The sequence below is a fragment of the Oncorhynchus kisutch genome, linkage group LG26, assembly GCF_002021735.2.
Source record: "Oncorhynchus kisutch isolate 150728-3 linkage group LG26, Okis_V2, whole genome shotgun sequence".
Taxonomy (NCBI): Eukaryota; Metazoa; Chordata; class Actinopteri; order Salmoniformes; family Salmonidae; genus Oncorhynchus; species Oncorhynchus kisutch.
This window is the reverse complement of record NC_034199.2, coordinates 32,069,546-32,089,686: the sequence shown is the minus strand read 5'-3', so window position 1 is coordinate 32,089,686 and position 20,141 is coordinate 32,069,546. Positions and strand designations below refer to the sequence as shown.

The 20,141-nt window shown below is 43.5% G+C and overlaps 1 protein-coding gene across 5 annotated transcripts in view; it reads right to left on the bottom strand.

Annotated features, from left to right (window-relative positions):
- Nucleotides 1-13,632, bottom strand: part of LOC109870942 (titin) — a 175,359-nt gene extending 161,727 nt beyond the window's left edge. For all 5 annotated transcript variants that reach the window (XM_031805694.1, XM_031805696.1, XM_031805697.1 and 2 more), the window contains exons 1-8: nt 13,420-13,632; nt 9,632-9,735; nt 8,712-8,915; nt 7,653-7,940; nt 6,177-6,250; nt 5,898-6,073; nt 5,167-5,611; nt 2,531-2,647 (exon numbers count right to left, since the gene is read on the bottom strand). In XM_031805694.1, coding sequence (XP_031661554.1) covers nt 2,531-2,647; nt 5,167-5,611; nt 5,898-6,073; nt 6,177-6,250; nt 7,653-7,940; nt 8,712-8,915; nt 9,632-9,722 — 1,395 coding nt within the window. In that variant the 5' untranslated portion in view covers nt 9,723-9,735; nt 13,420-13,632. The remainder of the gene's footprint in view (nt 1-2,530; nt 2,648-5,166; nt 5,612-5,897; nt 6,074-6,176; nt 6,251-7,652; nt 7,941-8,711; nt 8,916-9,631; nt 9,736-13,419) is intronic.
- Nucleotides 13,633-20,141: the final 6,509 nt, after the last annotated feature.

The window sequence follows — 20,141 nt, the reverse complement described above, 5'->3', positions numbered from 1 at the left end:
AAAAGATTGTAACGAGGCACAGATCTGGGGAAGGGTACCAAAACATTTCTCCAGCATTGAAAGGTCCCCAAGAACACAGTGGCCTCCATCATTCTTAAATGGAAGAAGTTTGGCACCACCACAAATCTTCCTAGAGCTGGCTGCCCGGCCAAACTGAGCAATCGGGGGAGGGCCTTGGTCAGGGAGGTGACCAAGAACCCGATGGTGACTCTGACAGAGCTCCAGAGTTTCTCTGTGGAGATAGGAGAACCTTCCAGAAGGACAACCATCTCTGCAGCACTCAACCAATCAGGTCTTTATGGTAGAGTGGCCAGATGGAAGACACTCCTTAGTAAAAAGCACATGACAGCCCACTTGGAGTTTGCCAAAAGGTGCCTACAGACTCTCAGTCCATGAGAAACAAGATTGTTCTGATGAAACCAAGATTGAACTTTTTAGCCTGAATGCCAAGCGTCACGTCCGGGGGAAACCTGGCACCATCCCTACCGTGAAGCGTGGTGATGGCAGCATCATGTTGTGGGGATGTACAGTCGTGGCCAAAAGTTTTGAGAATGAGACAAATATTAATTTCCACAAAGTTTGCTGCTTCAGTGTCTTTAGATATTTCTGTCAGATGTTACTATGGAATACTGAAGTATAATTACAAGCATTTCACAAGTGTCAAAGGCTTTTATTGACAATTACATGAAGTTGATGCAGAGTCAATATTTGCAGTGTTGGCCCTTCTTTTTCAAGACCTCTGCAATCCGCCCTGGCATGCTGTCAATTAACTTCTGGGCCACATCCTGACTGATGGCAGCCCATTCTTGCATAATCAATGCTTGGAGTTTGTCAGAATTTGTGGGTTTTTGTTAGTCCACTCGCCTCTTGAGGATTGACCACAAGTTCTCAATGGGATTAAGGTCTGGGGAGTTTCCTGGCCATGGACCCAAAATATTGATGTTTTGTTCCCCAAGCCACTTAGTTATCACTTTTGCCTTATGGCAAGGTGGTCCATCATGCTGGAAAAGGCATTGTTCGTCACCAAACTGTTCCTGGATGGTTGCGAGACTTTACCCCAGTCCTCAGCAGTCCAATCTCTGTACCTTTTGCAGAATATTAGTCTGTCCCTGATGTTTTTCCTGGAGAGAAGTGGCTTCTTTGCCACTCCAAAAGTCTTCGCCTCACTGTGCGTGCAGATGCACTCACACCTGCCTGCTGCCATTCCTAAGCAAGCTCTGTAATTGTGGTGCCCCGATCCCGCAGCTGAATCAACTTTAGGAGACGGTCCTGGCACTTTCTGGACTTTCTTGGGTGCCCTGAAGCCTTCTTCACAACAATTGAACCGCTCTCCTTGAAGTTCTTCATAATCCCATAAATGGTTGATTTAGGTACAATCTTACTGGCAGCAATATCCTTGCCTGTGAAGCCCTTTTTGTGCAAAGCAATGATGACGGCACGTGTTTCCTTGCAGGTAACCATGGTTGACAGAGGAAGAACAATGATTCCAAGCACCACCCTCCTTTTGAAGCTTCTAATCTGTTATTCGAACTCAATCAGCATTACAGAGTGATCTCCAGCCTTGTCCTTGCCAACACTCACACACACCTGTGTTAACGAGAGAATCACTGACATGATGTCAGCTGGTCCTTTTGTGGCAGGGCTGAAATCCAGTGGAAATGTGTTTTTGGGGATTCAGTTAATTTGCATGGCAAAGAGGGACTTTGCAATTAATTGCAATTAATTTGATCACTTTTCATATTATTATGGAGTATATGCAAATTGCCATCATAACAACTGAGGCAGCAGACTTTGTGAAAATTAATATTTGTGTCATTCTCAAAACTTTTGGCCACAACTTTATTTCAGCGGCAGTGACTGGGAGACTAGTCAGGATCGAGGGAAAGATGAAGGGAGCAAAGTACAGAGAGATTCTTGATGAAAACCTGCTCCAGAGCGCTCAGAACCCCAGAATGGGGTGAAGGTTTACCTTCCAACAGGACAACGACTCTTAGCACACAGCCAAGACGACGCAGGTGTGGCTTCGGGACAACTCTCTGAATGAACTTGAGTGCCCCAGCTCGAGCCCAGACTCGAAATCGATCGAACATCTCTGTAGAGACCTGGAAATGTAGAGACCCCATCCAACCTGGCAGAGCTTGAGGGGATCTGCAGGGAAGAATGGGAGAAACTCCCCAAATACAGGTGTGCCAAGCGTATAGCGTCATACCCAAGAAGACAAGGCTGTAATCGCTGCGAAATGTGTTTCAACAAAGTACTGAGTAAAGGGTCTGAATACTTATGTACATGTGATATTTCAGTTTTTTATTTTCAATAAATGTGCAAAAATTTCTAAAAACTTGTTTTTGCTTTGTTATTATGGAGTATTGTGTGTAGATTGATGAGGGGGGGAAACAATTTAATACATTTTAGAATAAGCCTGTAACGAAACACAATGTGGAAAAATCTAAACTTTCTGAATGCACTGTATACTAACTGAAGCACTACAACAATTGTATACCACTGCTTGCCTGATTTGACCTATGCTTACCTCATAGCTATGGTCAGGTTTAGGAACCATAACTTTTGAAACTGTGAAATGTGGAATTGGGGATGGCGCAGGAGCAGCATCCACGTGGGCGATAGTAGTTTCTGTACTTCTTTGTATCTAAAGTAACCAACAGAGTGTGGATAGAGTGAGGACAATAAACTCAATGCAGAAATTAGAATAACAAGCAGGACATTACATATAATGTTATCGGAGAAAACTTGGCAATAAGCATCTTTTCATAATAAAAAGATAGCAAACCTGGGTTACATGAATACTCTGGTCATCAGCTGTTGTTTGAATTGCCATTGGTGGTATCATTGGTATATGCACAGCCTCAGTTGTCACTGTGACTTGTTGCTCAGTGGTAGACAGCATTGACTGCTGTTTTAAATCAGATTCATAAGTTTCCTCTCCAGCATGACCCTTCTCTCCATGCATTGGCTTCCGAACACGTGCTAGGTCAACAGCAGCAACAACTGTAGCCTTTGCCTCCGCTTTTTTCCCACCCTCAACCTTTGAGACAACAAGCAGTGAATGTCATCTAGCACATAGACAGCATACACATCATCCATAGCAGCAGTCACTTCAACAGCAAACAGATTCACATTCTGATTACAAACACTCTGGACAAACTCAACACCCCTGTATATAAAACAAGTCTTGATGTGCATTACCTAGTAATAACATGTCATCGTTAAAGCATGGAATCGTGTTAGTTTGAGTAGGTTGTGTAATATTGAAAATGAATCATGCAGGTGCACAATAGAATTACCAAGGATCTGCTCAACAGACTTGTGTGCACTCGGACACGTGCTAAACAGATTTGTGTGCACTCGGACACGTGCTAAACAGATTTGTGTGCACTTGGACACGTGCTAAACAGACTTGTGTGCACTCGGACACGTGCTCAACAGACTTGTGTGCACTCGGACACGTGCTAAACAGATTTGTGTGCACTCGGACACGTGCTAAACAGACTTGTGTGCACTCGGACACGTGCTAAACAGATTTGTGTGCACTCGGACACGTGATAAACAGATTTGTGTGCACTCGGACACGTGCTAAACAGACTTGTGTGCACTCGGACACGTGCTAAACAGACTTGTGTGCACTCGGACACGTGCTAAACAGACTTGTGTGCACTCGGACACGTGCTAAGCAGACTTGTGTGCACTCGGACACGTGCTAAACAGACTTGTGTGCACTCGGACACGTGCTAAACAGACTTGTGTGCACTCGGACACGTGCTAAACAGACTTGTGTGCACTCGGACACGTGCTAAACAGACTTGTGTGCACTCGGACACGTGCTCAACAGACTTGTGTGCACTCGGACACGTGCTCAACAGACTTGACACCGAAATGTCCTCTTCTAATCGGTATGTTCAAAATACGGACTTAAATCACTGCCTTAAGTGCGGAGAAAATGGGTTCATGCAGTGACTTCAATTTAAATAGTGCTAACATACTGTATAGTTGATGTGAGCGATTTGGGAAAGTGCTCAGAGAAGTAAACAAAACAATACAGTACGTCCAATCTTTAAGCTTCCTGCCTCTTGGTTGTCATCATACATGTGACAGTGGAGATATCCATTTCTCTGTGCTGTAGCACAGCGTCATCAGTGCGTGTCTCTATAGCTGATTCAACAGCTATAGAGTCTGGCATGATCTATATTATGAACTGGCCAGGGGCAGGATAGTTATACAGTATATTAGGTGTATAAATAATGATAATATTAATAACACATATCAACATTAGAGGAGAGCTCAACACACCAAAGGGAATGTGAAAAATTAACCATAAGGAATGTTACAAAATCACAGATGGTTGTGAGGTCAAATATGTGGGTACGGGGAAAAGACACCAATTTAACATGGAAAACTGTCTATGTTTATCAGGGATAATGTTATTAAGCGTGAGTGGGGTCTACCGATGTGGGCTGTGGTGACAGAAGAAAGGGAAATAAATCAATCATTGAAGTGAAGGGAAGGACGACAGGGTTGTACTTTTTAATGAATGAACTACCTGTTCCCTTGTTGTGGACATTAACACCACAGTAGAAGAGGTGCTAAAGGTGCTGTGTCTCTGTACCGGGCTGCACCACCGGCACCGGCTCTGGCACCGGCTCTGGCACCGGCTCTGGAACCGGCTCTGGTGTAAAACCAGCAGACTTGCGGCTGCAAGCTTGGTCCACAGCTGCTACCACAGTAGCTACAGCAATGCTTTTATCTTCCACCTCATGCTGTGCCTCCTAGCATACATTAGTACCGTTAGGATCCAATCAAAGTCATTATCAGTTTTATTGATAATAGCTGCATACAGATATGTCACTATCACCTTATTGATAATAGATGCAATCTTAAATAGCTACAATCATCTCATCTCTAGAGGGCTGGATCATTACTTTCTAAATTCAGACAACCGAGCCTAAGCCATGTTAGATCCAAAAATACATCCATGAAGTCAAATATTCATTGTACAGGATATTTGAACTGATTTAGGCCCGTATCAGCGAATCAAAGCCGTTCACAATCTTACCTTATGAACGCTCATGCACATACACCAATCAGCCTCAAGATGTCTCTGCCACAGAGAGAGTTGAGAGAGGGGTTCCTATGAAATAGGAATCTCCTTACCTCTCTCACAGCGACACCAGATACAGCGGCACCAGTCGTTTGCGATCCATAAGAGTCCTCCCAGTGCTGCTCCATGTGAACCTGGGTAGCAGACATGGAGGCCTGGGCATGGGTGGCAGACATGGAGGCCTGGGCATGGGTGGCAGACATGGAGGCCTGGGCATGGGTGGCAGACATGGAGGCCTGGGCATGGGTGGCAGACATGGAGGCCTGGGCATGGGTGGCAGACATGGAGGCCTGGGCATGGGTGGCAGACATGGAGGCCTGGGTATGGGTGGCACTAGAAGTCCTGCTGCTGGAATAGCTGCTGGAACCTTCCACCAAGTCTCCCTGCTTCCATGGTGGGGGGACATTAGGACCATGGGCTACCTTTTTCCGTGTGGTCAGTGGGGATTTAACTGGTCTGATTGGGGACACAGACAGTCTTGATGAGGGGGATACAGGCCTGTGTTAAACAAAGAGACAGAAAATATCAAAACATTTAAAAATGTGTAGTATTCATATATTACCAAAATGGTGTTTTGTAGTGTTAATAAACAAATAAGTAAGTAATATGTTTATTATGTAATTACTGTTTTCTAAGGTAATTTATAGGGAACCTAAATACCAGGTCATTTCTGTATTATAAAATAACCATGGTCTTATTCCCTATGGAGATTGAGGTAAACTACCTGTCTGTGGCATTCAATGAAACACTTTATTTTATGTAGGATTGATATAAAGTGTTTTACCTGACAGGGGCCGGAGTTGGCACCTTGACACGTCTCACAGGTGATGGTGACTGATGACGTCCGCCTGAGGTTGGCTTTGGAGGCACACGTGGTGGGGTCATGTGTGCTTGGTGGCTCACTACACCACCTTCAACACGCATTTGCATGGATGAGGATTCAAAATGAGCCTCCATACTCTGAAAATAAAACAACAGAAAAGGTTAGTGTTTTATCTGAATGATAGATAGCGTCAACAGACAGACAGAGATACAAATGTCATGTCTATTCATGTCTATTTACCCTTGTCTCAACTCTGGTCTGAGAGGAGGCTGACACAACAGTTTTGGACTTCTTGGCAGGCACAGCTTCTCCCCCTAGACAGAAACAAATATAAATATGAATTATCCATAAAATTATTGAACATGATGACAACAAGTTGTAAATCAAATTAAGTTTAGGCTACATGTCAATATGGAATTCACTGCCCACGGGCCCTTTGAGCCTATCACAGTTTCCATTCAGTTTCAATGAATTGGCTCATTGAAGGCGTACTTAATATATTTACAGTTACTTAACGTTATTTCTGCAGTCATTAATCAAATTGATAGAGTCACTCTGACCCTGAAGGGGTTCCAGATTTGAGTTGTATCAGCTTGAAAAAATAATGGAATACACCCACTAAGCCACACCTTCAATATTTTCCCAGTGCGCCTTGCCTTTTCGAGTGAATTGTAGAGTTACCACCCATGAGTGTGTTTGTTAGTGACAGAATTAATTCATGTTCAGTCCTGCAGCCTTTACAAAATGAGTTAATAGGCACATGTTATAATTATAATAAGTTCTCTGTGACAATACATTACATATTTCATGAAGTCTTATTTTGAGACCTAGCTTTACTCTAATACAGGTGCCTTGAAACTCATGAACTACAGGCAACATCAGGCCCAAAATGTTCATGTTCTTTCCCAAAATGTTCATATTTTCAAAAGAATCCTGGTTGAAGGATTTCCAGGAATCTTCCAACTGGGATTTCTGGAAAACCTAAAAATGTACCTGAATTTTACAACCCTTCCTGCAAGTCACATTATGCTGGCTTGCAAAGTGATGTGTAATTCCTATTGGAATCCAGCCAGAGTTAGGATATCCAACAGTTGATATTTGTATCATAATGACTGCCAGGGTTAGGAACAGTGTGAGGAGACTACATAAGCCATTTCATATGGAACAACCATTTCAGTAACAGGTAAAAAAAAGAAAAAAAACGAATGATGGTATTAGTTTAGAAAAATGTATGTGATAAATCTCATGCTACACAAAGATAAATAAATCACTTAATATACATGCAAATACACAGATATGAAAAACAATTCCAAAAAATCTACATTCGGTAAGCATGCTGGGGAAAAAGTTAACTTATAAAATACAGTTGATGTGACTTCTCAATTAGTTTTGAATCTGTACCACATAAACATTTTAAGTAATAATGACTCACTAGAAGTATTTGAGTTAAAAATGCCTTACAGTGTAGGTAGTCACCTCTCTAGGCTAGATTAATTATATTTTCTGTCCAAAAAACAGCAAGGAAATGCACAATTAAATCATTGAAACAGGAATTATCTTGTAACCCAGAGAAGGCTGTTACAATGGCGGTTTTCCAAAAGCCCAAACACGCTAAAATGTGTCGCAGGCGATATGGTTGGAGCACGGCAAATTTAGGGACAGAACATGTTGCCCATAATCACACACCACAAATCAACTGGATCAACTTTATCTCACCTTGAACCAGTAGTTCAGCAGTGGAGGTAGCCCGTCCACTGCTGTTTGAAGCATTTACAGAGTAAGTTCCAGAATCTTCTGGGAAGGCTTCGGCAATCAACAAACTGTAAAGGTCTCCTTCTTGAACAATCTGAAAGTCAGCAGAGCTCTGTATCTCAGCTCCCTCTCTGTAGAACTTTACCACAGGTGTAGGGATTCCTGCAACACGAACATCCAGTCTCACTTGGCTTCCTTGTCTCACGGTCATACTCTGAAGTCTCTGAATAAAGTTGGGCTGCGCGGTCTCCGCTGTAATAATAAATTAAATGGAAAAATACGTTTTCTTAAATGTGATTTTTTATTTTTTAAGTGGTGGAAGTGAGCAGCACCACAGATGTCCATTGGTAGACGGGGGGCAAATGCAACTGGTGGAGACCAGGGGAAATTGTAACACTATTTGTCTTAATTTTCATTCGGCCTACCCAGAGACCACTTATACCAGTCACTTTTTAAATAGGAAACGTACATCTATCTACTTATCATTCACCATGTAGGGTAAAGGTCGCTACGGAAGATGTTTGGATCACAATATAGATTTTCATCCAAATTGTCTGACATTACATTTGCTCCTAAGCCCGGGGTCAGTGGTAGCAGTAGACATGGTGGTCAATTATAACACCTACTGTATTGTTTTACTTTAAAGGTGATTGAACATACATTTGCTTTGTGTAAAATAGTAAGTGGCAAACAACAGTTTCCCGATTTCAATATTGGATGTGTAAAATGTAAACAACATGGCAGCTACCACTCTCATCATTGCAAATGAGTGCTGTTAATTGAACAATTCTGTAAAGTAAGTGAGCAATGAAGGCCTACAGTACTGGTGGTCAGTCACTTGGACAGGCTGCTTTTAAGAGCTTTATTCATAATGAATACTATGAATACTGAGTTTTGCAGAAGATTAGACACAAACGTTCAATGTTTTACCTGAGTGCAGTAACCATTAGTAACCATTAGGAGAAACCACAGTGCATATGCTGGCAAAAAAAAGAACATAACACAATACTCTGGTTCTCTCACCTGTAACAAGAAGTTCAGCGGTGCTAGTGGCTTGTCCAGCACCATTGGTGGCTCTCACAGAAAATATTCCACTGTGTGCGGCTGTCACAGCAGGGATCATCAGAACAGCGCGGCCATCGCTGAACGAGATCTGTGCGCCGGGCAGAGCGGCAGCGGAAAGAACCTGGCCATCACGGAACCAGCTCACCTCAGGAACTGGAGAACCTTTAGATCAAGTCAACATTCTAGTCAGCACTGAGCAGAGATGAAGATGGTGATGATGAACAAGCAGTTACAATTCAGAGGAAAGCATTTTCTCCCAGGAACTACAAAAGGCCTGCAATATCACATAGGGCCGGCTTCCCAGGCACAGATTAAGCCTAGTCCAGAACTCAAAAGCATTTTCAATGGTGATTCTCCATTGAAAGAGCTTTTTACTAAAGTCTAGGCTTAATCTGTGTCTGGGAATCCAATCAATTAATAGGGTACTTATTACTTGTTTATAGACTTCATAAAATGTTGCTGTGCAAAGGCTTTATATCTGCGGTTTTACATCAATGATTCAACACATTCAGACTGCATCTACAATACCAGTCAAAAATTTGGACACACCTACTCATTCAAGGGTTTTTCTTTATTTTTATTTCTAATGCCAAGAGTGTGCAAAGCTGTCATCAAGGCAAAGGATGGCTACTTTGAAGAAACTCAAATATAAAATATATTTGGATTTGTTTAACACTTTTTTGGTTACTACATGATTCCATATCTGTTATTTCATAGTTTTGATGTCTTCACTATTATTCTACAATGTTGAAAATACTCGAAATAAATAAAAACCCATGAACGAGTAGGCGTGTCCAAACTTTTGACTAGGTCTTGTATGTTTGGACATTCAGCTATATTCATGAGGTATAGTTGAAGAACATAAGAGATCTCCTTACCACTAACTTGAGCCTCAAACGTTGCAGCACTACCCTCTAGTGCCACACCGCTTTGCAGAGGCTGTGTAAATGTTGGTGCCTGTGTTGACATTGTGGACGGCACCCTAAGAGACACAACAAAGCACATCACCAAATCACTCACACACCATAAATCTATCTTATTAATCTTTTACAATAATTGAATGGTAAAATCCCTGAACAAAGCAAATCCATGACTAAAAAGCATTGTCAAATGGAGATTCTCCATCGAAAGGGCTTTGATTCCAGGACTAGGTTTAATCAGAATAATCTACCTTTCGACTCTGTCAATCACCATATTCTTATCGGCAGACTCAGTAGCCTCGGTTTTTCGGATGACTGCCTTGCCTGGTTCACCAATTACTTTGCAGACAGAGTTCAGTGTGTCAAATCGGAGGGCATGCTGTCCGGTCCTCTGGCAGTCTCTATGGGGGTGCCACAGGGTTCAATTCTCGGGCCGACTCTTTTCTCTGTGTATATCAATGATGTTGCTCTTGCTGCGGGCGATTCCCTGATCCACCTCTACGCAGACGACACCATTCTATATACTTTCGGCCCGTCTTTGGACACTGTGCTATCTAACCTCCAAACAAGCTTCAATGCCATACAACACTCCTTCCGTGGCCTCCAACTGCTCTTAAACGCTAGTAAAACCAAATGCATGCTTTTCAACCGGTCGCTGCCTGCACCTGCATGCCCGACTAGCATCACCACCCTGGATGGTTCCGACCTAGAATATGTGGACGTCTATAAGTACCTAGGTGTCTGGCTAGACTGCAAACTCTCCTTCCAGACTCATATCAAACATCTCCAATCGAAAATCAAATCAAGAGTCGGCTTTCTATTCCGCAACAAAGCCTCCTTCACTCAAGCCGCCAAGCTTACCCTAGTAAAACTGACTATCCTACCGATCCTCGACTTCGGCGATGTCATCTACAAAATGGCTTCCAACACTCTACTCAGCAAACTGGATGCAGTCTATCACAGTGCCATCCGTTTTGTCACTAAAGCACCTTATACTACCCACCACTGCGACTTGTATGCTCTAGTCGGCTGGCCCTCGCTACATATTCGTCGCCAGACCCACTGGCTCCAGGTCATCTACAAGTCTATGCTAGGTAAAGCTCCGCCTTATCTCAGCTCACTGGTCACGATGGCAACACCCATCCGTAGCACGCGCTCCAGCAGGTGTATCTCACTGATCATCCCTAAAGCCAACACCTCATTTGGCCGCCTTTCGTTCCAGTACTCTGCTGCCTGTGACTGGAACGAATTGCAAAAATCGCTGAAGTTGGAGACTTTCATCTCCCTCACCAACTTCAAACATCAGCTATCTGAGCAGCTAACCGATCGCTGCAGCTGTACATAGTCTATTGGTAAATAGCCCACCCTTTTCACCTACCTCATCCCCGTACTGTTTTTATTTATTTACTTTTCTGCTCTTCTGCACACCAATATCTCTACCTGTACATGACCATCTGATCTTTTATCACTCCAGTGTTAATCTGCAAAATTGTAATTATTTGCCTACCTCCTCATGCCTTTTGCACACATTGTATATAGACCCCCCCTTCGTTTTCTACTGTGTTATTGACTTGTTAATTGTTTACTCCATGTGTAACTCTTTGTTGTATGCTCACACTGCTATGCTTTATCTTGGCCAGGTCGCAGTTGCAAATGAGAACTTGTTCTCAACTAGCCTACCTGGTTAAATAAAGGTAAAATAAAATAAAATAAATAAAATCTTTTACAGTAGTTTTATGGCAAATACATTTGAACTCTACATTTGAACTCAATTCTTAGTTTATGAGAGTGTTATGTCACTTGTCACATCACCAAGCCAATGAAGATGAGTCTACCTTTCTTTTTACATCTTTTACATATGCAAATTAAACCTTAACATCAAATGAACCCAGCATGTATTATTCGCCAATGAGTATCTAATCACTTGTGTCATATCCAGCACCTGGCTTACTGTCACTTGAGCTATCAGAGGATCCATGAGATCTGGGTGTTAGGCCGAACACCAGGGCCACAGCTCCGTGTGACAGCTCACAGACAAGACAGTAACAACTGGAAGCTAGCTAGCTACCCCACACACACACTTAAATAACAGATGGCCAACTGGCCTTACATCACTGTTTAATGATTTCCAGTTAAATTAATGTTGATATATTTCAAGTTAAGGTAATAAATTACAGTGTAACACTTTACATTACAGTGACCTTATTACTGTGCAAGTATTCCTGTAAGTACAGTGTAACAAGTACTGTAATTACTCAATGTTACACTGTATGTACACTGTATTAAGGGTAAGGCAAGTGTTACTCAATGTAACTAATAGGTGTGTAATAGATTATTTATAACTCAAACTAAACAGAACATATCCCTTGACGTCAGCTGTTAGGCCTACAGTTACACTAGGCCTATACAACGCATATGCCTTGACTGGGCCTATGTTTAAGTGCTAAAATGTCTGCCATTGCCGTTCCAGTTCCAGATACAACATAATCCACCAAGTCATCTTTAAATAGCAGCTGGATAACATATCAACATGAGGTTTTGGAATTAAGTATTAATAAACCAGTCATGAATTTAAAGACTGTGTCATCTCCAACAATGTACAAAACACTGCAAATTTAAAGCTTAATATTTTAAGAACTTGTTTAGGACTATAGATAGAACAGCTTAAATTTAGTAGGCCTGGACTTTCAATCCAGTACAGGCCTAGAATCGATCATTTATTGACATACATTATTCAACCCAAAAATATGAGCCATTAAGCACTATAGTATCACATTACCTTTCATCCTTAGATACAACGCACATCAAATATAGATTACATTTTTTTAATTGAACCTTTATTTTACGAGGCAAGTCAGTTAAGAACACATTATTATTTACAATGACAGCCAAACCCGGACGACGCTGGCCCCTATGGGACTCCCAATCACGGCGGGATGTGATGCAGCCTGGATTCAAACCAGGTTCTGCAGTGAAATCTCTTGCACTGAGATGCATTATCTTAGATTACTGCACCACTTGGGAGCCTTAATGAAACGAAATATCACAACTTCCATAGAATGGAACATCAATGAAGCTAGCAGAGAACAGTTATTCTTCATCCGGATAAACAGAATATCACTTCAGAAAGTATAACTTTGAAAAACTTCACCTCGAGAAATCTCCACAGATCATTAAACAATGGCCTGAGTATATACTGTTCAGAAAGTATACATTGGCGCAACAATTAACTAAGGCATTGCCTTAACAATCAATTATAGCCTGCATCATATCGATAATGTATGAAAACTATCCAAAACTGTAAACTTTTGATGAGCCATGTAACACAAATTGGAACGCTCTAAAAATACTCGGTACCAGACTTGATTGACAGTCACCATGTGACACATAACTGGAGGTGCAACTGATAGCCCTGCTGCTGATTCCCTTAAAAAGACATTGCTCCGCAGCTGGGATACCACTCTAACGCTAATACGGGCTATTCTGGGAGCTTCTCAAATCATTTCACCAAATAGAAAAAACCTTGAATTAAAAGCATTAGTTCTTAATAAGGTATGCATTTAAAATAAAACATTCATAATGTTAAGTGATTCCCATAATATATTTTGAGACACGTGTCTCCAATTAGGTGGAAATCACCAATTGTCACGTTATTCTTTTGGAATTAGTATATACAGATAACACAATATTAATTGACAAGCACTGCATTAGTATAGGTTAAGGTTTAATGAACGACAATGACTTACTTGTATCCACAAGAGTGCCTGGATTTGATTGGGGGAAGCCCAGGAGTTTTATCTCATCAGAAATCTCCTTATCCAGAAATGTTGACAGAAAATCCAATGTGAGAACAGTTTAGCCTCAAAGAAACCCCAAAAAACAAAACCACACAGTGTAGCTGTGTAGTTTTGTTTTTTTTCCTTATGCAATCCCTACACCCGAGGCAAGGCTGGGAATGCTCCAACTGCTCAGAAGTGACAATATGGTTGTGTTACTTTTTATACCCCTGGGCAAATCAGCATCATCAGTGCATCCGCTCTCCTTATTGGTCTGCCACTCAGAGGGGCTGATGGGAGATGGGAAGCTATATTATGCAAGCTCACACCTGTCACTCACTTCACTTAACATTGTCCAGGCACTGTTGTCACTGCTTGGGTTCATTTGCCTTTCTTTTGACACAAAACATTTAGCTTTGAATGACTATCTTCTTGAATAAGGACAATCTTTCATATCCCCAAATGCTACCACTATGTCAATTTCTGTTCTAAAATGTAAAAGTACCTCATTTAATTTATTGACCAAATGGAAAGCGTGGCTATGCTTGTCACTCAGATCCTGGGCTACCCCCCATCACCTACGCAGCAAGACTGGAACAAATTATGCCATTAGAGGAACAGGGGCATTGTTTACATATGGCTGCTAAATACTTGTGGCAGCTATGTTAGTATGTGTACATTTTCCTGTCTTTATATACAAAGATGTATAATAGTCTGTACAGCCTTATTCTAAAATTGATTAAATAAAAAAAATCCTCATCAATCTACTCACAATACCCCATAATGACAAAGCAAAAACAGGTTTTTAGATATTTGCAAATGTATATAAAAAAAAACAGAAATACCTTTCTTACATAATTATTCAGACCCTGTACCTCATTGACTCTGCCCTTGATTACTGACCTCTGCCTGCCCTCGACCTGCCCTAGCCTGTCCCCTTGTGTAATAAATATTTTGAGAATTGTACTATCCGCCTCCCGTGTCTGCAGCTGGGTCATATCCTGAGTCGTAGTAGTACGAACTGGCCATGACTGACCCAGCAGACTCGGACTAGCTCTGCAACACTGTCTCCTCACAAGGAGCCACCATTAGAAGACGTGAGGAGATGCTACGGAACCTTATGGAAAGATTCCACAACGTGGCAGAACGCCATGACCAAACCTTCCACCCCTTACTGGAGCAATTCTGCGAGCCATCTAATAGGCAGCAAGCCACAACGGTACCTGCCCAGACTCTCAGTAACATCATTACAAGCGGTGCTTCTCCCCTTCCTAATCCGGCTCTCCGAGAACCCCACCTACCTCCTCCGGAGCCCTACACTGGGGATCCTGAAACATGCCAGGCGTTTCTCTCCCGGTGCTCCCTCATCTTTGAGCTGCAGCCCTGTTCGCTTCCTTCGGATCGCTTGAAGATAGCGTACCTTAAAACGCTGTCTGGGAGGGCGCTCACCTGGGCTACGGTGGTGTGGGAACAAGAAACCGCCGTGTGCCATAATCTGGAGGCGTTCGTAGAGGAGGTAAGGAAGGTGTTCGATTCTCCGATGTACGGGAGAGAGGTGGCTCGGAAACTGTGTCTGCAAAGTGCGTCAGGATTCCCGTAGAGTGGCTGACTTCCCTATTCGACACCTTCCATCATGGATTATCGGAGAGGATTGAAGACAAGATACCCATGGACCTCGACTCCCGGAAGTCCCCGACACCTACACGCCTGAGAGAATCCGGAGTTACCTGAGTTCCCTCATCAAGGACTGTCGATTCATCTCCTCCGGGGCCCATGCAACTGGGCAAGTCTATATTATCCCCTGAGGAACGTTCACACAGACTGAGCTCTGAAACCTGTCTGTATTTGGAACTTCGGGACGTTACATATCCACCTGAACAATAAAATACCCAGGTCCATCAGTAGGTACGAGTACGTTGGTGGGCCATACAGGGAGTCTCCCATCTCCCTTTACTCGTACTCCTCTCCATGCTATCCTATTGTGGGGTGACCGGTCTAAGTCTCTCCGGGTGATCCTGGACTCAAGAGTTTTATGGACACTGCCGTGGTGTCGGAGCTGGGACTCTCCACACAATCTCTCTCCGTTCCCATGTACGCCAGAGCAGTGAACGGACGCTCTATTGGCAGGATCAATCACAGCACCATTTTTATCAATCTGAGAGTGTCAGGGAATCACAGTGAGTCCATGCAGTTCCTGCTCATTGAATCTCCTCAATGGGATTGTCATGGCTCCAGAGGCACAACCCCCTGATCGACTGGGCTATGGGTTCTATCCTGGGGTGGAGCCCGTTTTGCCACGCACATTGCCTCTAGGTGGCGCAGCCTGCCCCTGGACATCCTCCCGTGTGCTTGGGTAAAGCTTTGGATCTCGCCACCATCCCTGCGGAGTATCAGGGCCTCCGGGAGGTTTTCAATAAGGCCTGCATCATATCTCTTCCTAAACATCGACCCTATGATTGTGCCACTGACCTCTTCCCTGGTACTACACCACCTCAGGGACGGCTCTATTCCCTGTCTGGTCCGGAGACCAAGGCCATGGAGTAGTACATTGAGGGCTGCTTGGAGCATTCGTCCTTCATCCTGCCGGCTCAGGGTTCTTCTTTGTGGAGAAGAACAAAACCCTCCGCCCGTGTATCGACTACCGGGGCCTCAATGACATCACGGTAAAGAAATGTTACTCACTCCTCTACGCGTCGTTCAAGCCTCTCCAGGTGGCGACTGTATTTTCGAAGTTGGACCTTCGGAACGCATACCATCTGGTTCAGATACGGGAAGGAGACGAATGGAAAACAGCCTTTAACACAGCTAGCAGGCACTACGAGTATCTGGTGATGCCATTCGGATTGACCAACGCTCCCACAGTGTTCCAGGCTCTAGTCAATGATGTGCTCCGTGACATGTTGAACAGATTTGTGTTCGTTTACCTTGACGACATCCTTGTCTTTTCCCGTTCGGTTCAGGAGCATGTCCTCACGTCCGACAAGTCCTGCAGCGCCCCCTGGAGAACCAGTTGTTTGTCAAGGCTGAGAAGTGTGAATTCCATCATTCCACTATCTCCTTTCTGGGATACGCCATCACAGCAGGGAACATTCAAATGCATCCTGACAAGGTGAGAGCAGTGGTTGATTGGACTCAACCCATGTCCAGAGTGCAGCTGCCACATTTTCTTGGGTTTGCACATTTCTACCGCCGCTTCTTTCGGGACTACAGCACCCTGGCTTCCCCCTCTTTACTCTCACTTGTCCCAAGGTTCTGTTCATGTGGTCCCCAGCTGCTTACCATGGGTTTTTGGATCTGAAGCATCGGTTCAACACAGCCCCCATCCACATCCATCCGGACATGTCCTGTGTCATGGTAATTTCCTGTATTACTAAACATTTGAGAGTGCAAACCACACACAAGTCAGAGTCATATTATAAAGTCCATCTTTAATTATATGAGCACCATAGCCCTGTGACTATAAATGAATTCAAATCAAATCAAATGTATTTATATAGCCCTTCGTACATCAGCTGATATCTCAAAGTGCTGTACAGAAACCCAGCCTAAAACCCCAAACAGCAAGCAATGCAGGTGTAGAAGCACGGTGGCTAGGAAAAACTCCCTAGAAAGGCCAAAACCTAGGAAGAAACCTAGAGAGGAACCAGGCTATGTGGGGTGTGCCGGGTGGAGATTATAACAGAACATGGCCAAGATGTTCAAATGTTCATAAATGACCAGCATGGTCGTATAATAATAAGGCAGAACAGTTGAAACTGGAGCAGCACGGTCAGATGGACTGGGGACAGCAAGGAGTCATCATGTCAGGTAGTCCTGGGGCATGGTCCTAGGGCTCAGGTCTGGAGCAGCAGCACGGCCAGGTGGACTGGGGACAGCAAGGAGTCATCATGTCAGGTAATCCTGGGGCATGGTCTCTCAGGTCCTCCGAGAGAGAGAAGGAGAGAATTAGAGAGAAGGAGAGAATTAGAGAACGCACACTTAGATTCACACAGGACACCGAATAGGACAGGAGAAGTACTCCAGATATAACAAACTGACCCCAGCCCCCCGACACATAAACTACTGCAGCATAAATACTGGAGGCTGAGACAGGAGGGGTCAGGAGACACTGTGGACCCATCTGAGGACACCCCCGGACAGGGCCAAACAGGAAGGATATAACCCCACCCACTTTGCCAAAGCACAGCCCCCACACCACTAGAGGGATATCTTCAACCACCAACTTACCATCCTGAGACAGGGCCGAGTATAGCCCACAAAGATCTCCGCCATGGCACAACCCAAGGGGGGGCGCCAACCCAGACAGGATGACCACATCAGTGAATCCACCCACTCAGGTGACGCACCCCTTCCAGGGACGGCATGAGAGAGCCCCAGTAAGCCAGTGACTCAGCCCCTGTAATAGGGTTAGAGGCAGAGAATCCCAGTGGAAAGAGGGGAACCGGCCAGGCAGAGACAGCAAGGGCGGTTCGTTGCTCCAGAGCCTTTCCGTTCACCTTCCCACTCCTGGGCCAGACTACACTCAATCATATGACCCACTGAAGAGATGAGTCTTCAGTAAAGACTTAAAGGTTGAGACCGAGTTTGCGTCTCTGACATGGGTAGGCAGACCGTTCCATAAAAATGGAGCTCTATAGGAGAAAGCCCTGCCTCCAGCTGTTTGCTTAGAAATTCTAGGGACAATTAGGAGGCCTGCGTCTTGTGACCGTAGCGTACGCGTAGGTATGTACGGCAGGACCAAATCAGAGAGATAGGTAGGAGCAAGCCCATGTAATGCTTTGTAGGTTAGCAGTAAAACCTTGAAATCAGCCCTTGCTTTGACAGGAAGCCAGTGTAGAGAGGCTAGCACTGGAGTAATACGATCACATTTTTTGGTTCTAGTCAGGATTCTAGCAGCCGTATTTAGCACCAACTGAAGTTTATTTAGTGCTTTATCCGGGTAGCCGGAAAGTAGAGCATTGCAGAAGTCTAACCTAGAAGTGACAAAAGCATGGATGAATTTTCTGCATCATTTTTGGACAGAAAGTTTCAGATTTTTGCAATGTTACGTAGATGGAAAAAAGCTGTCCTTGAAATGGTCTTGATATGTTCTTCAAAAGAGAGATCAGGGTCCAGAGTAATGCTGAGGTCCTTCACAGTTTTATCTGAGACGACTGTACAACCATTAAGATTAATTGTCAGATTCAACAGAAGATCTCTTTGTTTCTTGGGACCTAGAACAAGCATCTCTGTTTTGTCCGAGTTTAAAAGTAGAAAGTTTGCAGCCATCCACTTCCTTATGTCTGAAACACATGCTTCTAGCAAGGGCAATTTTGGGGCTTCACCATGTTTCATTGAAATGGACAGCTGTGTGTCATCCGCATAGCAGTGAAAGTTAACATTATGTTTTCGAATAACATCCCCAAGAGGTAAAATATATAGTGAAAACAATAGTGGTCCTAAAACGGAACCTTGAGGAACACCGAAATTTACAGTTGATTTGTCAGAGGACAAACCATTCACAGAGACAAACTGATATCTTTCCGACAGATAAGATCTAAACCAGGCCAGAACTTGTCCGTGTAGACCAATTTGGGTTTCCAATCTCTCCAAAAGAATGTGGTGATCGATGGTATCAAAAGCAGCACTAAGGTCTAGGAGCACGAGGACAGATGCAGAGCCTCGGTCCGATGCCATTAAAATGTCATTTACCACCTTCACAAGTGCCGTCTCAAGGCTATGATTGGGTCTAAGACATTGTTTGTCTTCAGGAAGGCAGTAAGTTGCTGCGCAACAGCCATTTCAATTTTTTTTGAGAGGAATGGAAGATTCGATATAGGCCGATAGTTTTTTATATTTTCTGGATCAAGGTTTGGCTATTTCAAGAGAGGCTTTATTACTGCCACTTTTAGTGAGTTTGGTACACATCCGGTGGATAGAGAGCTGTTTATTATGTTCAACATAGGAGGGCCAAGCACAGGAAGCAGCTCTTTCAGTAGTTTAGTTGGAATAGGGTCCAGTATGCAGCTTGAAGGTTTAGAGGCCATGATTATTTTCATCATTGTGTCAAGAGATATATTACTAAAACACTTGAGCATCTCTCTTGATCCTAGGTCCTGGGAGAGTTGTGCAGACTCAGGACAACTGAGCTTCGAAGGAATACGCGGATTTAAAGAGGAGTCCGTAATTTGCTTTCTAATAATCATAATCTTTTCCTCAAAGAAGTTCATGAATTTATCACTGCTAAAGTGAAAGTCATCCTCTCTTGGGGAATGCTGCTTTTTAGTTAGCTTTGCGACAGTATCAAAAAGGAATTTCGGATTGTTCTTATTTTCCTCAATTAAGTTTGAAAAATAGGATGATCAAGCAGCAGTAAGGGCTCTTCGGTACTGCACGGTACTGTCTTTCCAAGCTAGTCGGAAGACTTCCAGTTTGGTGTGGCGCCATTTCCGTTCCAATTTTCTGGAAGCTTGCTTCAGAGCTCGGGTATTTTCTGTGTACCAGGGAGCTAGTTTCTTATGAGAAATTCTCTGAGAGTGCTTACAAAACAGTTCTTAGTATCATTTATAGCCAAAACACACCCATCTCAACTCACATGACAAATAACAGATCTTAGGAACATTACACAAAGAACCTTTTACTTGAAAGAAGAGTATCCCATAGCTAGATAGCATTAGCTATAAATTATTGTTCAGTTTGGTCTCCTAAACAAA